This window comes from Anopheles arabiensis, chromosome 2 (genome assembly GCF_016920715.1).
Source record: "Anopheles arabiensis isolate DONGOLA chromosome 2, AaraD3, whole genome shotgun sequence".
Lineage (NCBI taxonomy): Eukaryota > Metazoa > Arthropoda > Insecta > Diptera > Culicidae > Anopheles > Anopheles arabiensis.
The window spans coordinates 44,465,227-44,481,370 of NC_053517.1; the positions used below are offsets into that span (position 1 = coordinate 44,465,227).

General features: G+C 40.7%; 1 protein-coding gene across 6 annotated transcripts in view; it reads right to left on the bottom strand.

Moving 5' to 3' along the window:
• Positions 1–257: 257 nt before the first annotated feature.
• The window catches only part of LOC120897497 (maternal protein pumilio), a 148,211-nt gene continuing 132,324 nt past the window's right edge, over positions 258–16,144 (bottom strand). For all 6 annotated transcript variants that reach the window (XM_040302445.1, XM_040302444.1, XM_040302442.1 and 3 more), the window contains 4 exons: positions 14,561–14,771; positions 10,418–11,578; positions 10,159–10,327; positions 258–10,036 (listed from right to left, as the gene is read on the bottom strand). In XM_040302445.1, coding sequence (XP_040158379.1) covers positions 9,475–10,036; positions 10,159–10,327; positions 10,418–11,578; positions 14,561–14,771 — 2,103 coding nt within the window. In that variant the 3' untranslated portion in view covers positions 258–9,474. The remainder of the gene's footprint in view (positions 10,037–10,158; positions 10,328–10,417; positions 11,579–14,560; positions 14,772–16,144) is intronic.

Genomic DNA, 16,144 nt, shown 5'->3' on the forward strand with positions numbered 1-16,144 from the left:
GGTTTGATTTTTCTTTTGGTATCATTTTCAAAACTTGAATTGATCAAAGATCACTTCTGGAAATGGAATAGCTACGAGATTGATTCCATGCGTACGATTGATAAGATGAACAATCCTGAGCCGTGATAGGCAAAATTGCAAAATACGATGCGTTAGCCACTAAGGCCACGATGATACATTGACAGATGAAGCTAACCAACGTGTGATACATCACGATTATTCAATGGAAAATAAGCTTAACGAAAACAGCAAAAGGATTATTATTTCTTCAATGTTACAGAAAATTTATTTGTTTGATAGTATTATAATATTTATAGTTATGTTCAAATTAATATTACTTTCATATTTATATGTTGTTTTTATAATTATTTATAGCCGTGTGTGAGTGTGTGTTCCTTATGCTTCATTATGTTTGTGTTGTTTGTTCTTAGTCGCATATGTTTTCGCTTCCTCTTTTTCTCTTCTTTTTATTCTGTTTGCTGTATTTCCATTCTTCAAACGCTATTGTTGATCGTTTTGTATTTTCTCTTTTTATTCTCTATTTCTGTTGCTGGTTGCGTCGTTTTATTTACTCAGAGTTGCCTCTAAAATCGATAGGTTATACACGATGGATGATTGAAACACTCACTAAAACTGGTTCAATTTCAAAATGAAAAACGACAACACGATTAAAAACATAAAACAACAAACACACACCCCAAACATGCTAGCGTGCACACTCCTACACACACACACACACACACACACACACACACATACACATAAACGACAGGTGTCCCAAGTATTGGATAGCAAAATGTGTTTGCATACGCTGTGCACCTCCACAATATATGTCGTTCTAATAAAAAAAAATGCTACCACGATGTAAATAACTAAATTCGTACGGATACAAAATCATTGAATTGTAAAAATACAAAAAAAATGAAGATAAGTTACACAAAACGAAAAAAAACTATGCAAAACTTACTAAATTAGCTAAGAAAAAAAAATCAATTTCAATAAACGAAATACGTTCAATTTCACTTGTGTCAAACGTGCTGCAGTATCATGCAGAAGGTCTTAACAAAAATCTTGTATGAACATTTTTATAAGGTAATTTTAGTTTAATCTCTGATAAATTTCCATTGTGTGTTGTGAGTTGTTTTTACGAAATTCGTTATCTTTTGTCGGATTTAATATTGCAACTTGTGTTTTATTTTCCATTTACAGTTGTTGTTTGACCTCGCTTTCATTTTCATGTAGCTTTCCTTTCTCTTTCAATACACTGTATTTTTGCTGTGTTTATTCGGTGACATATTTATACTTTATACGTTCTTTTCTGTTTTCTCCTCCCTGTTGTCTCTTTTTATTACATTAGCTCAAGCTAAATTTGTTTTTTCTACAACTTTTTCTCTTTCGTTCTCTTTTCCATTTTCACACTTCCATTTCATTCTTGTCTTAACATTGCGCGTTGTGTCAGGGTTTTAGGTTTTGCATGTTTCGCATAATTTTATGCTTTGTTTCCTTCCATCCTTTTGTAGGTGTTGCTTTAGATTTGCTTGTCTCTACATTTTCAATATGTATTTTGTTTGTTTGTCCATTACGAAGATCAGTTGTTCTCTGTTATGCCCCTAAACCTTTCACTTTTCTTCTTTTTCATGAGTCGTTCTAGCTCTTATAAGAAGTACACTTGTTGATTTGCGGGGAGAGGGAGGGAGATGAATTTTAATACAAAAGTGGAGCGTTAGTGTCCTAATGTACAGAGGTAGTGAGAGAGAGAGATAAACGTTGAAGAGAAAAACAGAAGATATTTTTGCATTTAACAGCGTTAAAATAGAACAACACTAACAACAGAGTAGGGATCTGTTCTATTGCAAATAATTCGTTCCGTGTTGAACGTTATTGAAGTGCTTGTAGTTGATCTCTCGATCTGAATCGGAAGGTATCTAACTAAGAGTGGAACATCGTCACGATAAAATAAAAGTTTTAATTTTAGTATGCGAATGTACACTTTACAAGCAATGCAATTTAGAGCAGTAGGCAAATTTTACACAACAATTACACGATTTTACAATCAACGGAGGGCGCGCCTCCCATTCCCACAAGTGTATGTCTGTTTTCCTTGGATGTTGTGCCGATAATCCTTTCTATTTTCGTATCGAAACATTGGACCCGAAGTTGGACCTGGGTACGCGGGAAGGATTCGAGGTGTGAGAGCTTTGCTGGATAGGAGCGCAGGATAAGGTGGAAGGAAAAGGGTGGTAGATTATGTAGCATTGCTGGTGTGTCTTGCAGTTCAAGTAGAAAAAAATCACAGATCGTGTGGTTGTTGTGGTTGCAGAATTTCAATGCCAATTTCAATGCTGCTTCGTTTAATCGTTTCACCCACTTATTTTCTTTAAATTTACAATACACCAGATAAAAGATTCTAATTCATGGGACTTTGTTCTTTGCCTGTTTGCTGGGTAGGGGTAGGGCGCTGCAGGGAGGGGGGGGAGGTGGGGGGGGTATATTTTGCGCAGATTTTTGTTATGAATTGTATGTGTTAGTGTTTCCTTTCACTTTTTTTTTACAGTTAAAAACAATTTATACAAAATGTCGCCTTATTTGCACTGGGGGGAGGGGAGCGACTGTTAATCTTTACACACAGGAGCAAACCAGCCAACAAACGGATTCTTAATGGTCGGGGGAAAGCGGCTTTACCACAGCGTGTTGGGATCACGTTTTTCCACTGTTAAAAGTACAGAAATGAAAGCCCATCGAATTTTTGAAGTTTGCAAGACACTGCGCGAAAGTAGACAATTTTGAATTGTCCTTTTCGGAGGACTTTTGCTTAAGACAGAGGAATAGCGAGACTGCTGATTTGTTCTGTTAAACCTCTTTTTAAAAGCGAGAAAAAAAGAAATTTTGTCATAAAATGCATATGTTTTTCATGTTGCACATTCACTGCCAGTTTCGTTCCTCTTGTTTGTAGGAGAATCCGAATTTCTCACTTTTGTTATGTTACACACTTTCACTGTACATATCACACGATTTCCGAGGATGAAGGCAGGTCATATTGTAGAGGGTAGAAGCGAAGCACTGTTTTAGGTGTGGCTAATGTGTGTTTTGGACACATAGATGTTTACATGCTCTTTTGGGCTGTGTGAGTGTGTGTGTATGTGGTTTTTCCGCTTTCCCGCCACCTTTCGAGCCAGTCGTTGCCGGCTTGTTGTTATTAGTGGAGATGATGATTTTTGTACAAATTTTCACAAAATGTCCGGCATTATAGCTGGTGTGTGTGTGTGTGGGTTAGTGTTGTATTCGTTCGCTTCTTTTCTGGGCTTAGCTAAACAAAACAATCAAACGATAAAGTTATACAACAACTCAGCATCAGTACATGCAGTTTTCCCGAATGGTCTATGAACAGCAACAGGCATCCTGAAGAGAATGAGAAAGATTAAGAGAGGAAGAGTGCGGTCATCTTAACTTAGATTAATTTCCTTTCTTTACTATCAAAGCCCAAACTCATTAGTTTACATTTGTCTTGGATTCGATTAATTTTACAGACATAAAACAACAAACGAACACAGCTTTTAAGGGGTTCGTAAGAATAATTTGTACAACGTAATGATTTTAACTCATTGTGTGGGCAAAATTGAAATTAAATGAAATGCAATACTGTGAACCAGATGTACTATCTTTTCCAGAGTGATTTGGTCTGGTCTAGATTCTCTACATTCTCTTCTCTTCAGGCGCCATAATTTTTCCCCTATTTAGTTGAATTGTACAACAAAAATTACATATTTTTTACAAAGTGATTCTAAGCTTGTTAGACCATGCTTCCATTACTCACGTGTTCTGTATTTTCCCACCCTTTTTGACTACCTTGCTCACCTAACCCAAAACCCCGTCATTCCCGGTGTTAACAAGCCTTGCGCAATCGGTGTAAAGTCGACAGCAGACACACACACACACGTGGTGCAGAGCGAGTTTTGTTCTTTACATTCCTATGCCCTTCCCTTCACTCCTCCCATCATTATAGAGAAAACAAATCTAACCTGAGAAGAACACTTGATAGCGGTTTTTTTCGTCCCACATCCTCCTCTCCTGGGTTTGTGTTCTATTATTTGTACAGCACAATTATACACGTCTCTTCTCTTAAACTTCCGGCGTGTGTGGTAAGAATGTATAAAAGTGATCTTCAAGGGTCGTCTTGGTGGTGGTGGTGGTGGTGGTTGTTGTAGTGATGGTAGTGGCGATATTTTCTAGATTTTTCACAAGGTTTTTCTTTTTACACATTCCTATGTTTTTGGGGGGTATGCGAGTGTCTTTTCCCCTACTCAGTGGTGGAAAGTTGTGTTTCTGTTCTTCTATTCCATGTGACATGTGTTTGTAGTACAGTCCAGTTTTTGGAGGTGGTATTGCGTGTATTGTGGGTATTATTTCTTATCTCGTGTAGTATGTATGTTCAGTCCAACGTCTCACACAATATGTACGCGCCTCTTCGCGCAGTGTGGATATTGTTGTATTTACATTGGCTTCTATTTTCGATTGATCGCTATTGGGGTTTCGTGTTAGAATGGTTCATGCTCTCTGTTTCTGCTTTTGCTCTCCTGATATTTGCATTGCTGAATCGATTTATGGTGTTTCGCCATATTTTTTATACCACTATTTACTCTGCAGACATTGCGTACTTTTCTTGATATATAAGTGCTCTTTTGGTGGTTTGTACAGAGAATTATACACACTTTTTAAACCGTTCCCATCAATTGGTCTTGAGAAGTTTGGGTTGTCATTTTCGTGAGGTCTTTTCTATTATTCTACTCAACCCGGACACTGTAGCTGTAGTTTCACCTTTTTCTCTTTTCCACCTAGACACTTTTGCATAAAGGTCACGAACTCACACACGCACACACACACGCGTACACACCTTATAAATATCGTTTCTACGCTTCTCTGTAACGCAAGTTGGATGCATTTTGTAATATTTACGAAGGATTTCTACAACTGGTTTTTCTTATTTTTTTTTTTGTATCTAAGAATTCTAATGTACAATCAAACACTATTCAAAATGCTTCTCCTTTACGCACACCCATACACGCGCGCTTTGTCAATCTCATCTATTGAACTGCTGGCAAATTGGTTAAAATTTTAAGAATTTACGCCTCGACCACATATACTCCCGATGCTGTCGGTCTTCATGCGCGAGATCTATTTTACTTTGTAATGGTTGTGTGGTGATTTTGATTCGGCTTGATGCTGCTGTGATTCATCATGATTTGCATACGGGCCATTTGAGTTTGTTCGTACGTTTTCGTACGATGGTGTGAGTTTGCTAATTGCCGCACTTTTACAAGAAATGTCTCTGTGTTGGGTTCTGAGTTTCCGGTAGGGTAGGTAGTATAAAATAACTATATAAATTTTGTACAGCGATATACAAATTGATCGTTTGTCGTGTGCACACACACCAGTTTTTGTTTTTCAGATCGCCTGTTTCATGGTCACAAATGTTTACAACATTCGTTTCTCCGTACGGACTCGCTAAAATGGTTTAATCAACTCATAATGCCTGCATTGAACGTGTTTGTGTGTACAAAGAAAACGAAACAAATGGAAGGACATGTTTATTTACCAAGTTCGGTAGAGTTCGGTTTCAGTGAAGCATTTCTATGTCATCTTCGTAGCTCATTATCTGTTCTCCTAATTTGTTTCCTTTTTAAATATGATTATTTTCCATCGGTCAATCCAGGTGTTTAATGTTTTTGTTACTTTTTTCCACTGTCCTGTGACAGGTTTTTAACCAGTTTTTTATATTAAAGTCTAGAAAATCGTTTCTAAGAAAGTCTATCCATTATGAGGAATATGTATATAGTCGTGAGACATTGCTACAAGCCCACAATAGTTATTTTCACTGTTCATAATTGATTTAACATAGCACAAATATTTTCTTTATATATTTATATATATTTATAGATTCATTTTAAAGCAGCATCTAAAACCCATTCAGTTAGGTGTTTTTTCCCACCACTTCATGAATATACAACTGCATGCTGAATAGTTCAACGGGTTGTGTTGCATATATCCGCGATCCTGTTAGTATGAACGAACATAATTAGAGCCAAAAATCCTTTTTCTACTGTAATGGTATTTTTCCGCTTAGCAAAACACGATTCACCTCTATGCTTTATGCTCCAATAACATTTTTGAATATTGAAAAATATAATTCAAGCATTACCAAGAAGGAACCAATTTTGCTCAGAATATCCATTAAAGGAAAATATTTTACTAAGTATTTCGTATAATTAATTTTAATACGTTTAAACATTATCTGTTCAGCTAATTCCAATTTAAAAATTGTTTATGCAACTTTTGATGCAAAAAAAAAGTTAGCATATTTCATACAAAGGACAATCTAACTCATATTCATACAAAACCCACGGGACAGTTTTAAACAAATGCGAGGATGCCTAACATTTGCCACCACACACGTAGAAGTTGTTACTTGTTCATTCGCTAAATTTGCGTTAAAATTCACGGTTCTTACGTAACTCCAGTCTTGGATGAGGCGCGCTCTTCGCCATCCTATCTGTGCCAAGATAGCTAAGAAAATCTGCCTCAATTATCTTCTTCTCATCTTAGCGGGTCAGTTGCAATCAATAGTGTTAGTTTTCTGTACCATTATAGCGCTATATTCGTTTTTTTTAATTACGTACTATCACTATGGTGAGAGAACTAGGACTATACGCAAAGTGCTTAAAAATAGTACAGTTACTCCATTTATCAAACGCACGATTATGTTCTTTTATGTAGAAACTATCCATTCCGCTCACGGGGTTTGATAGGTATATTACTATTATGAACCAGAAAACTCCCTCCTTTTTCAAGCATGACGCCGGCACGTTGACGAGGAAAAAAAAGTATAAGAAATACTTCACATATTTAGTCATCTGTTTGCTTGTTACTGCGGGTTGTTCGATATTTTAATTAGATGCTTCACGTTTTCGTGAGAAAATTCTATTGTATTAAAATGGTTAAACTAGAGCGGAGCTTCTTATCGTTGTTAATTGATACAGTTCATGTAAGTTCGACTTTATAACTCTTAAATCTGGCTAAACTCTACAAGTGTCGGAAAACTGATGTAAGAAGAATAAATGAAATGAGTTTTTATCATCATCCTTAGTTGGTAAATGTATGTGGAAAATGTAACTGTAACGCTCTACTATTAGCTAGATGAAACGCTTGCCCAAAGCGGCACATCACCAGACCGCGCATTAGTACAAACTACGTTGGACTGGGATGGCAGTAAATGGTTTCCGTTATTATTTCTTTTTTCTTTTGCTTACATAAAACTGTACTAGAGTAATCCTAAAGTCGCCGCTCGATGGATATTTTGCTCTAGCTCTTAAACAAATACGGTCAATTTTCATCCATCGTTATGCAAGTCAGACATCCACCAAAATAGAGCACGCATTCACTCCAGCGTTTGTCGAGGATAGTATGTCCAAACGCGATTTATGTCATTGATAGTTGGTTTCAATTTGAAAACAAAAGTCACGTCGTAGCAATGCTTTTTGTGTGGATGCTAACTTATTTTTTAATTTTTGTTCTCTTAATTTTTGTTTTCGAAAAAATGATCCCTATGCCAGCTTCTTCCTAGTAATAATTAAAAATAATTGATACTGCTCTTCTGCTTTTTACTATACGCTACAGCAGTTCATACCCTACTGAATCCTCTCTTTCTCTCTTGACGGTTGCTCGTTTTGTCGCAACACCCTTCAACAACTGCAACAATCGGGATATTCTACACGCTGTAAATGAATAACCCATTTCTGCATCAACCTCAAATGTATACTAGAGTTTTCTTTATCAAAATTTAGCGCCTCGGAGTACATGGAGACGGGGGATGGGGATGCACATTGGATTTGTTCACTGTGACAAACATCATTCTTGCAATGCATGGCCATTACTGGCAACTATATTGGCGACTTCGGCCGCCTCCTTCAATACAAGCCTAATCCCTTGTAGCAGCTGTAAGCTCTTCAGACTGTATAACGGCTTCATTTAATTCGAATTTCCTTCCCTCCACGTTTTATTTATGCTCCATGATTACCAACACAGCGAAACACTTTCCACAACAAATAGTAAGCTCCATTGTTTACACTTTCACCTCGTCATTGAACAGATGTTGGTATCCAATTTGTCTCTACACTTTAAATGTGTTATTTCGCGAGTGTGCGCGTATTTAGGTTGCCATAAATATTACGTTTTACTTGTATTCATATATGCTTAGTCTCTACAAACAAGTCGTGGCATTATACTGCGCTGTATTTTACAGTTCCAGTCCTCTTGTTTTTTATGTTCTGTATGTAGTACGCATTTCAGTACTACTACGGTTTGTGGATACAATCAACTAAATCAAGAGCTGGAACTGCATGTACATGTAAATTGCAATCGGACCCCCATTTTCATGCTAATCATGAGCCGTAATTGTAATATACTTAAAAGAAGGGGTTCGTCGATTGGTTTCGCAATGCCATTTCATTTGCCTGTGGTATCAACGCTGATATCAACGCAACTATTGCAACGTACAATGAAACGAAGCTGATTAGTTGTATCGTGTGTTCGATCACGCAACGAAATGGATTATCTATGACCTGAAAATAGCCAGAGATTTCCTGCATCCTGCATATTTCATCTCGCCAAATGAAGTGCTATAAATCACTTTTGCAAGAAATTGTTCTTTTCGCTAAATAATACACTACTTACACCAAGGCATCAATAAACAACTATGCACAAAGTTGCTCTTTTGTATGTGTAGCGCTTCATTTCTTACACCAAATTCGCACACTGTTTAGTTGCAAGCGAACGAATGAGTTTGTTTGCTACTGTTTCGTTTCATTTCTAGAATTGAGATCTAACACCGTACGCGAGATAAAAATGTACACAAAACATATGTATATATATATGGAGGGGCCACACAAAATACAGAAAACTTATACACGCGCTGCTTCTAGTAGCTTCACTTTATACGTTCGAAAGCGAATATTAATTTCTCATACGTGATTACCCTTTCTATCGCTGACGATTCTCGCTTAGTATTTCACTGGCGCAACGTATTTGCGTTTTCAAGCTCGTAGTAGAAAAATATAATAACATAAAGTTAGATCCCTGGTCCAAACTCAGAAGATGCATTACGATGAGTCTTGTAAAAGGCTAAAGATGCGAGCAGTCACACACATTCTTACGTCCTAGGTTTAGGAAAGGAGGAACAATGTCTGATGCGTACTTTTTTTTTATAGCCGTATTCAGCAGTACGGTCCCCAATCATGTGCTCGTAGAAAAAACATACAGCGGGTCCCAAAAATTGGCCTCTGTGGTGAAAACTGAGCTGTGTGTATGCGCATTTGCTCTGGGTTAGTATTCGAAGATAGCGTACAGTATTTACACATTATCCAGTGGTCGTTGCGAGTCTTCCATTCGAAACCACAGGCGTTGCGGCGGGCTTCAACCTGCTTACATGACGCCATTGGTAGGCGGTCCAATTGGGCGCAGGCCAGCACTGGTACCGTTGCTGTTGCCGCCGCTAACGTTGGTGTTGCTGTTAGTCGTCACACCGTTCGATGGAACACCGGCACCATTGCTGGCCGAACTGCCAACTGTCGCAGTGGCTCCCGCGCCATTGGCGTTACCTCCTCCGTTGTTTACACCGGCCCCGTTCGAGGGGCCATTGGCAGTGAGTTCACCAGTGGTGCTATTTGCACTACCATTAGTCCCGTTGGTAGCAGGACCACCGGCTGCCGAGCCAGCCGTACCATTTGCGGCTGTACCGGTCGCAGAGGCAGCGGCCGCATTACCCGACCCACCGGCACCATTGCCTGCCAGCGAATTCGGTGTCTTTAACGTAAATTTGTCCAACTTGGCGATGATGTGCTTGCCGTACGTGTACTTCTTCAACGAGTTCATGTGCGGCCGAATCTTATGCAGCAGCACCTTTCGCTGCGTCGGCTCGGACACGTCAATCATCTTCTGTACCACGTAGTTCGCGTACTGATCCTTCATCATGACATGAAGTCCGCTGGACATGGGAAAAGAAAAAAGGGAAACGATGTGATATGTTTATCCCAAGCCGAATATTTGACTCCCGGGCATTGCCTCTCTAAGACAACGGTATTCTTTATCGCATGCAGGCATACTTACGAATCATTAAACGAACAAACTTCCTCGATAAGCAGCGCCCGTTCAGCACGTGTGGCATGTGTGACGCACTTTTCCACAACATTGGATGCAAATTTGTGCTGAGACAGAATCAACACCTTTCCACGCACACTGGCAATGAGTGCTGATTTATCCTCGGGCTTTCCGTGTTCTGAAGTGAAAAACAAAGAAGAAAAACAGTTCTCACCATTACATTCCTGCTCATAAATGATGCATCGCGTTGGATAAATGATCCACCTACCCAGTACATGCTGGATGACGTAGTTTCCATACTGGTCCTGGATTAGGTGCTCGGTGTTCGCGTGCAGCTCGGCCAGAATCGGAGCCGTCTGCTCGGGCGTGCAGTGCTCCAGTATCCGCTGAATCACCCGGCAACCGTACGGGTGTGTACTGAGCGAGTACACCTGGTTGCGGAACGCGTCGATGATGAACTGCAACGCAACCGGATCGACGCACTCGATGCACTTCTGTACCACGTGGTTGCCGTTCTGGTCCTTTACGCACTTCAGCACGTGCCCGTCCAGCTCGCGCACAATCTCCTGCTGCTGCTCTGCCGGAATGCTTTCCAGTGCCTTCTGTATGACCCGGCAGCCGTACATCTGCAACGCTAGCGGCAGTACGTGCCCCTTCACCTGCTGGGCAAGGGCCTGCTTTTGCTCCGGTGAGCCAAACTCGAAGAACTTCTGTATGACGTAGTTGCCGAACACGTCCGTCATCAGACTGTAGGCGGCGCCCAGTATTTCGTTGAACACGAGCTGCTTCTCGACGCTGATGGCGCGCTCCAGCTTCTGCTGAATGAAGCGCGATCCGTGCTGGTCCTGCGAAAACTCGACGATGTGATTCGTCAGGTCGCGCAGTTGCAGGTTCGGGTAGCGCTGGTTGCGGAAATCTTCGAGCAGGCGTGATCGACCCGGCGGACGGTCGAGCCCTGGTGCCGCTCCCGGCACTGCTGGAGCGGGCGCAGGTGCGGTCGTTGGGCGTGCCACTGCACTAGACAGCCGCGACAGGATAGCCTGAGCGGCGCAGTTGTTCGAGCCAAACATAGCCGCGTTGCCGGTCGAGATTCCGGGCACGAGGCTCGGGTTCACCTGGCGGTACTTTGTCTCGGCACCAGGCGCGCGGCTCGTTACCAGCGTACCGAGTCCAGACACCGGCGGTGGCGTTAGCGACGGTCCCAGCGGGCTGGCTGAGGCAGCCGCTACCGTACCGAGACCGCTGTAGTTCCCAGCACCGACTGGCCACTTGCGAGCGGCGGCAGTAGCTGCAGCCGCGGCCGCATTCATCGCCATCGTGTTGGTCGAGGCACCCGAGGTATAGTCCAGCGAGGGACTGAAGGCCGATGTATTGCGATCAAACGAATCCCGCCGTGTGGTCAGGGATGATGTGTTCAAGGCACCGAGTCCTGTTTTGCGCAACAAAAAAAGGATGAAAACGATCGAATACAAATTAGTTATTGGTTTTATTATTGTTGAAAAAGTTCGGTGAATAATTATTATAGTTATAAACGTATTTTTCGCATAACAATAACAGAGCTATCACATAGTAAAATGATCCTTCTTTGTTCTTGTACCTAATGTTAACCTGTTTTACAAAAGCTATCTTAATTAGTCCATCCGGCCGGCCGTCTATTGAAAAGGCTGACTTAATCAACGAACAACCATTCAAATCAATGAATGACGGAAACAACCCACCTTCGTTGTGGGAAAATGGAAAATTTACGTTTCGTGGAAAGCTCTAGCCTATAAGACTAAGGCTTCATTTTCTAACCGGAACAGATCAGTGCTGCGCAAAGGCACCAATTTCGTCATGATGAAATCACGGGGGTGTGGTGGTCGACCGTGGATAGACATTACGCTTTCCACCCAGTTAAACGCACAACAATCAGTGCAACACTTGCCAATGAACAAAACTTTTAATCGATTTTATGCAATCGATAACTAGCGAACGAACTCGCCGGGACTAGTGACGCTTGGTTGCGGTGAAGTTAAGCCGGAAAAGAAAATGCTGTCACTCAAAGGGTGATGCTGGAACAAAACCAATCAAGCTCACCGAGGCTCAATTGAGAACAACGGTGTTTTTTTTCTTGTAAAGAATAGTTTGCACAACCCAGCGACAACGCGACGGAATGGGAAGCTTTACTGGGAAAATTTCATGGTTGACAGAGCACTCTCGCCGGGGAGAATGTGAAAATTATGCTACTGTGGTATGAGTTTTCTTGCGAAAGAACCGTGCAAACAGGTACAAGGCGCGGTTGAGCTTTCTGATTCGATTATTTTGAAGCAAAGTAATGATGATTTGCTTCGTTTCGTGTTGTTTTTGGCTTCGTTTGTAATATATGTGGCATAACATTACAAACCACAATTATTTAATCATAACATGGTTTGATGTAACGCAACGTATCTTTGGCCGGTACATTGTGTAAAAATCTTGTCTTAGTCAGTCATGCCCAGTATATTATTTTACTTGATCGATTATTTGTTCATACAAACGCTGCTTTCCGAGCAGCTTGTGGGGATCATGATACCGTTGTTCCGAGAGAAAGCAGAGGAAAACGAGCGCGAAAAATTATTTTTTTCCTTTTTTTGTTCACAGTAACAGTAACGAAAACCTTGGACTATGCAAGTAAAAATTTCCCGCCTGCAGAAAGCTCCAAAACAGTGGGCAGGCTTTGTATATGTCAAGATAGACGACAGATAATCAGCAACATTATTATTAACACCACCCACTGTGTATATACAACAGCATGTATTGTTACAGAGGAGGTATATATCTTTTTGAACAACGTCACCTATCTGCTGGTTTTGATTGCTACAATCATAAACTTAATGAAATACAATTAACGTTGAACAATCTAGCACGGAAAGCTGCTTCTCCCACATGCATGCTCTTTGTATCCTCTCCTGCTGGGGTGTGGTGTCGATACTAACACAACAACAAATGCACTCACTTAACTTACACTTCACCACAAGCATCGGTGGAAAAGGTAGAAAGGGGGAAAAATGGCACGACCCTCCCGCAATTAATCGGTTTAATACTGTGCACGTTCAACAATTTTCCAACGCGCGAATATGAGTGACAACGACGATGCATGGAGACCCCCCCCATTCATTCTCCAGCGCAGACCGTCGTCGGAAAGGCTTTCCCGAGCTTTTCAGACATTCAGTCCAAGCCACTGCAACAGCACCATATAATAATGGCGCCGCGATATAATGATCTCGCCGGCCGATTGAAGACTCAAGTTTAGAAGGGGAACACACTGCGCCCCTGGGAAGTGACATGCACCGCGCGTGGTACACATATGTACCACCACCACCACCACCATCATCGTCATTGGTGGCTCGTGCAACAGCAAGGAAAATATAATTCCATTTTAAAATTATACTACCATCACACAGGGCACTGCTATCCTATGCTGCCCTCGGGAGTGATAACTACAGTTTACAGTTTACATCGATTTCTTTCCTCCCGGGATGATACACCCGGGACAGTCTAAATGGCGGTGGCATAGTAGCGAGCAGGGCGGAGAGACAGACGAAGCAATCAACCTGATTGACGGAAAATTGTACCCAGAGAAACTTGATCTTCATTCTCGAGTGCATATTTTCTTCTTGCCACAGAGGGAAAGCAGCATGGCTTCGAAGGGGTTGTGCTGCCTGCCTGCTCCGGTCGACCGCGTGCCAATTCATAGAAAGCGATTGTGACTATTTGTGTGTATGTATGTGTGCGTGGCGAAAAGCAAGTGCAGCTTTCGTTGGAACAACACAACAAAAAAAAACGCCAGCCACCGCTTTCCCACAACTTCAGAGCTGTGCCGGCGGCTGTTTGCTGTACACAGCGGGGGGAGGGGTTCATTGCTTTTCTACTATTGACCTATATTACTGACCGAACCATTGTTGACTGAACTCGCCCGTATATGCTGTAGAAACAGTCAACTTTTACATTGTCATAATGAATTCCTAATATCGAAGAAATTTATAATGTTTTATAAAAATTTTAAATTTACCAAAAACTTATTTTACGAGCAAGATCAGTTAAACCCAAGATGATGTCAGTTCATCAAAATTATAGAATATGGATTACAAATATACAATATTATTACAAGTTACAGTTCCGCATCAAGCGTTATGAATAAAAAAAAAGTTCGCTACGTTTTGTTTTTTGCTTTGAAATGCCTATTAAACATATTTACATGATTTACCATTCAGTAAAATCAGGTGACTCACACACTTGCTGTATTTAATATTAACTGAGATAAAGTGAAAGTTAACATGCAAAAAATAATATAATAAAATGTACATTGCAAATAAAACCTAAGAAAACCAAAAAAAAACAATAACATAAACACCTCCGGAAAGAGATGTCTCTTTGAACACTATGTACATACCTCCTACATTGGATCCGTTCTGGGCCGAGTAGACGTTCTGCTGTGCGGTCTGTGGCTGCGGCGGATACATTGGGGGCGCCTGCGGAGCCCGCGGTCCAGCTGCACCGGGCGGCACCAGTACCGGCGGGGCCGGACTGACGAGCCGCATCGGTGTTCCGGTGCGTGGTCCCATCACCAGCGAACCGCTCTGGTCGTAATATGCCGATATCACCTGCATACCATCCATCGCGTAGTATCGTCGTTGTTGTTCGTACGGTGCGTCATATCGTCATTTCGTCATAGCCGGCCGTGTGCACGCACATTTCGATTTATACAGGCGCAGCGCGCAGGGTTTTTTGTTGATATTGTTTTGCGATTGTTTTCCACAACAACAACGAAACACACCCCGTCGTCACCGGGTAGACGACATTTTGGGAGAAAGGGTTGTTTAATTTGTTTTAATTTGTTTTTGGGTTTGTACACACACACAGAAACAAAACAAAAATACAGGTAATGTTACACACGAATCGTTGTCACAGTGTTTGTTTTTTGACGAGGTGATGCAGTAGAAGAAACAACGAAACAACGATGTAACAGCGCATTAAAGAGAAAACATTAAAGGAAAGAGAAAGAGAGAAAAAGAAAGGAAAAATGTACAAATCGGTAATCAATGTATTATTAGCAATAGTATTTATAATAAACATACATCATACAGATATAACAACCTCCTTTCACGTACATACAATACAATCACTTCACGGCATAAAACTACCAACAAATGAATGAAAATCATTCGTAATATGTAGTAACAAAAAGATTTGTCGAACAATCAAATAATGTGAACAAGGGCAACTAAAACATATTTTCATTTTCATCTGCAGGCGGGATAATTGCTAGAAATCCAACAATTTGCTTTTTGGCTAAAGGATTGATTTAAGGTTTAAAATTATTATTTTGTACATTAATTGACATGACGGAATTTGAAATTATTTTAAATCGGTTAAACGTCCATAAGTAACACTGTGTCATATGTACAATATTTACTAAAAGATAAAAGTAGTAGAAAAAATTCAATAGTTGTCATAAAGTTCGCTTACGTTAAATCTCATAGTTCATAAAGTGACATACAATGTGAAAATTTTCATCGATTTCCTTATTGCCTGACTTCACGTTGACTTCAGAGTAAACAGTCACAACACCGCAGGGAATCACAGTTAAACATCGAATTAAATCTACATTCCTTCTCCATTAGTGGTCATTTGTTCAACAAAACATAAATCCAGTTAAGGAATTCTATTTACGAACCATTTACGAAACAATTACAGCAACAGAAAGCCAATCGATATCTTCATAAATTGTGTAGCATTGCCTCGAGAAGACAATAGTGGTTACGATTTCCCCAGAAGTTATAATTATACCCTCGCTCCCTTCCATGATTTATCAAACCTTTTGGTCTAAAAATGAGAAAATTTACTATTCATGGTGGCCTTACATTACAAGCTTGCTAGTATCAACGATAATCAACCCACATCACTTCGAACGTGTTGACGGGGACGACCTTTTTTCGTGCTCGAAAAATAAGCACCAAACAGCCATTGGGCCCGT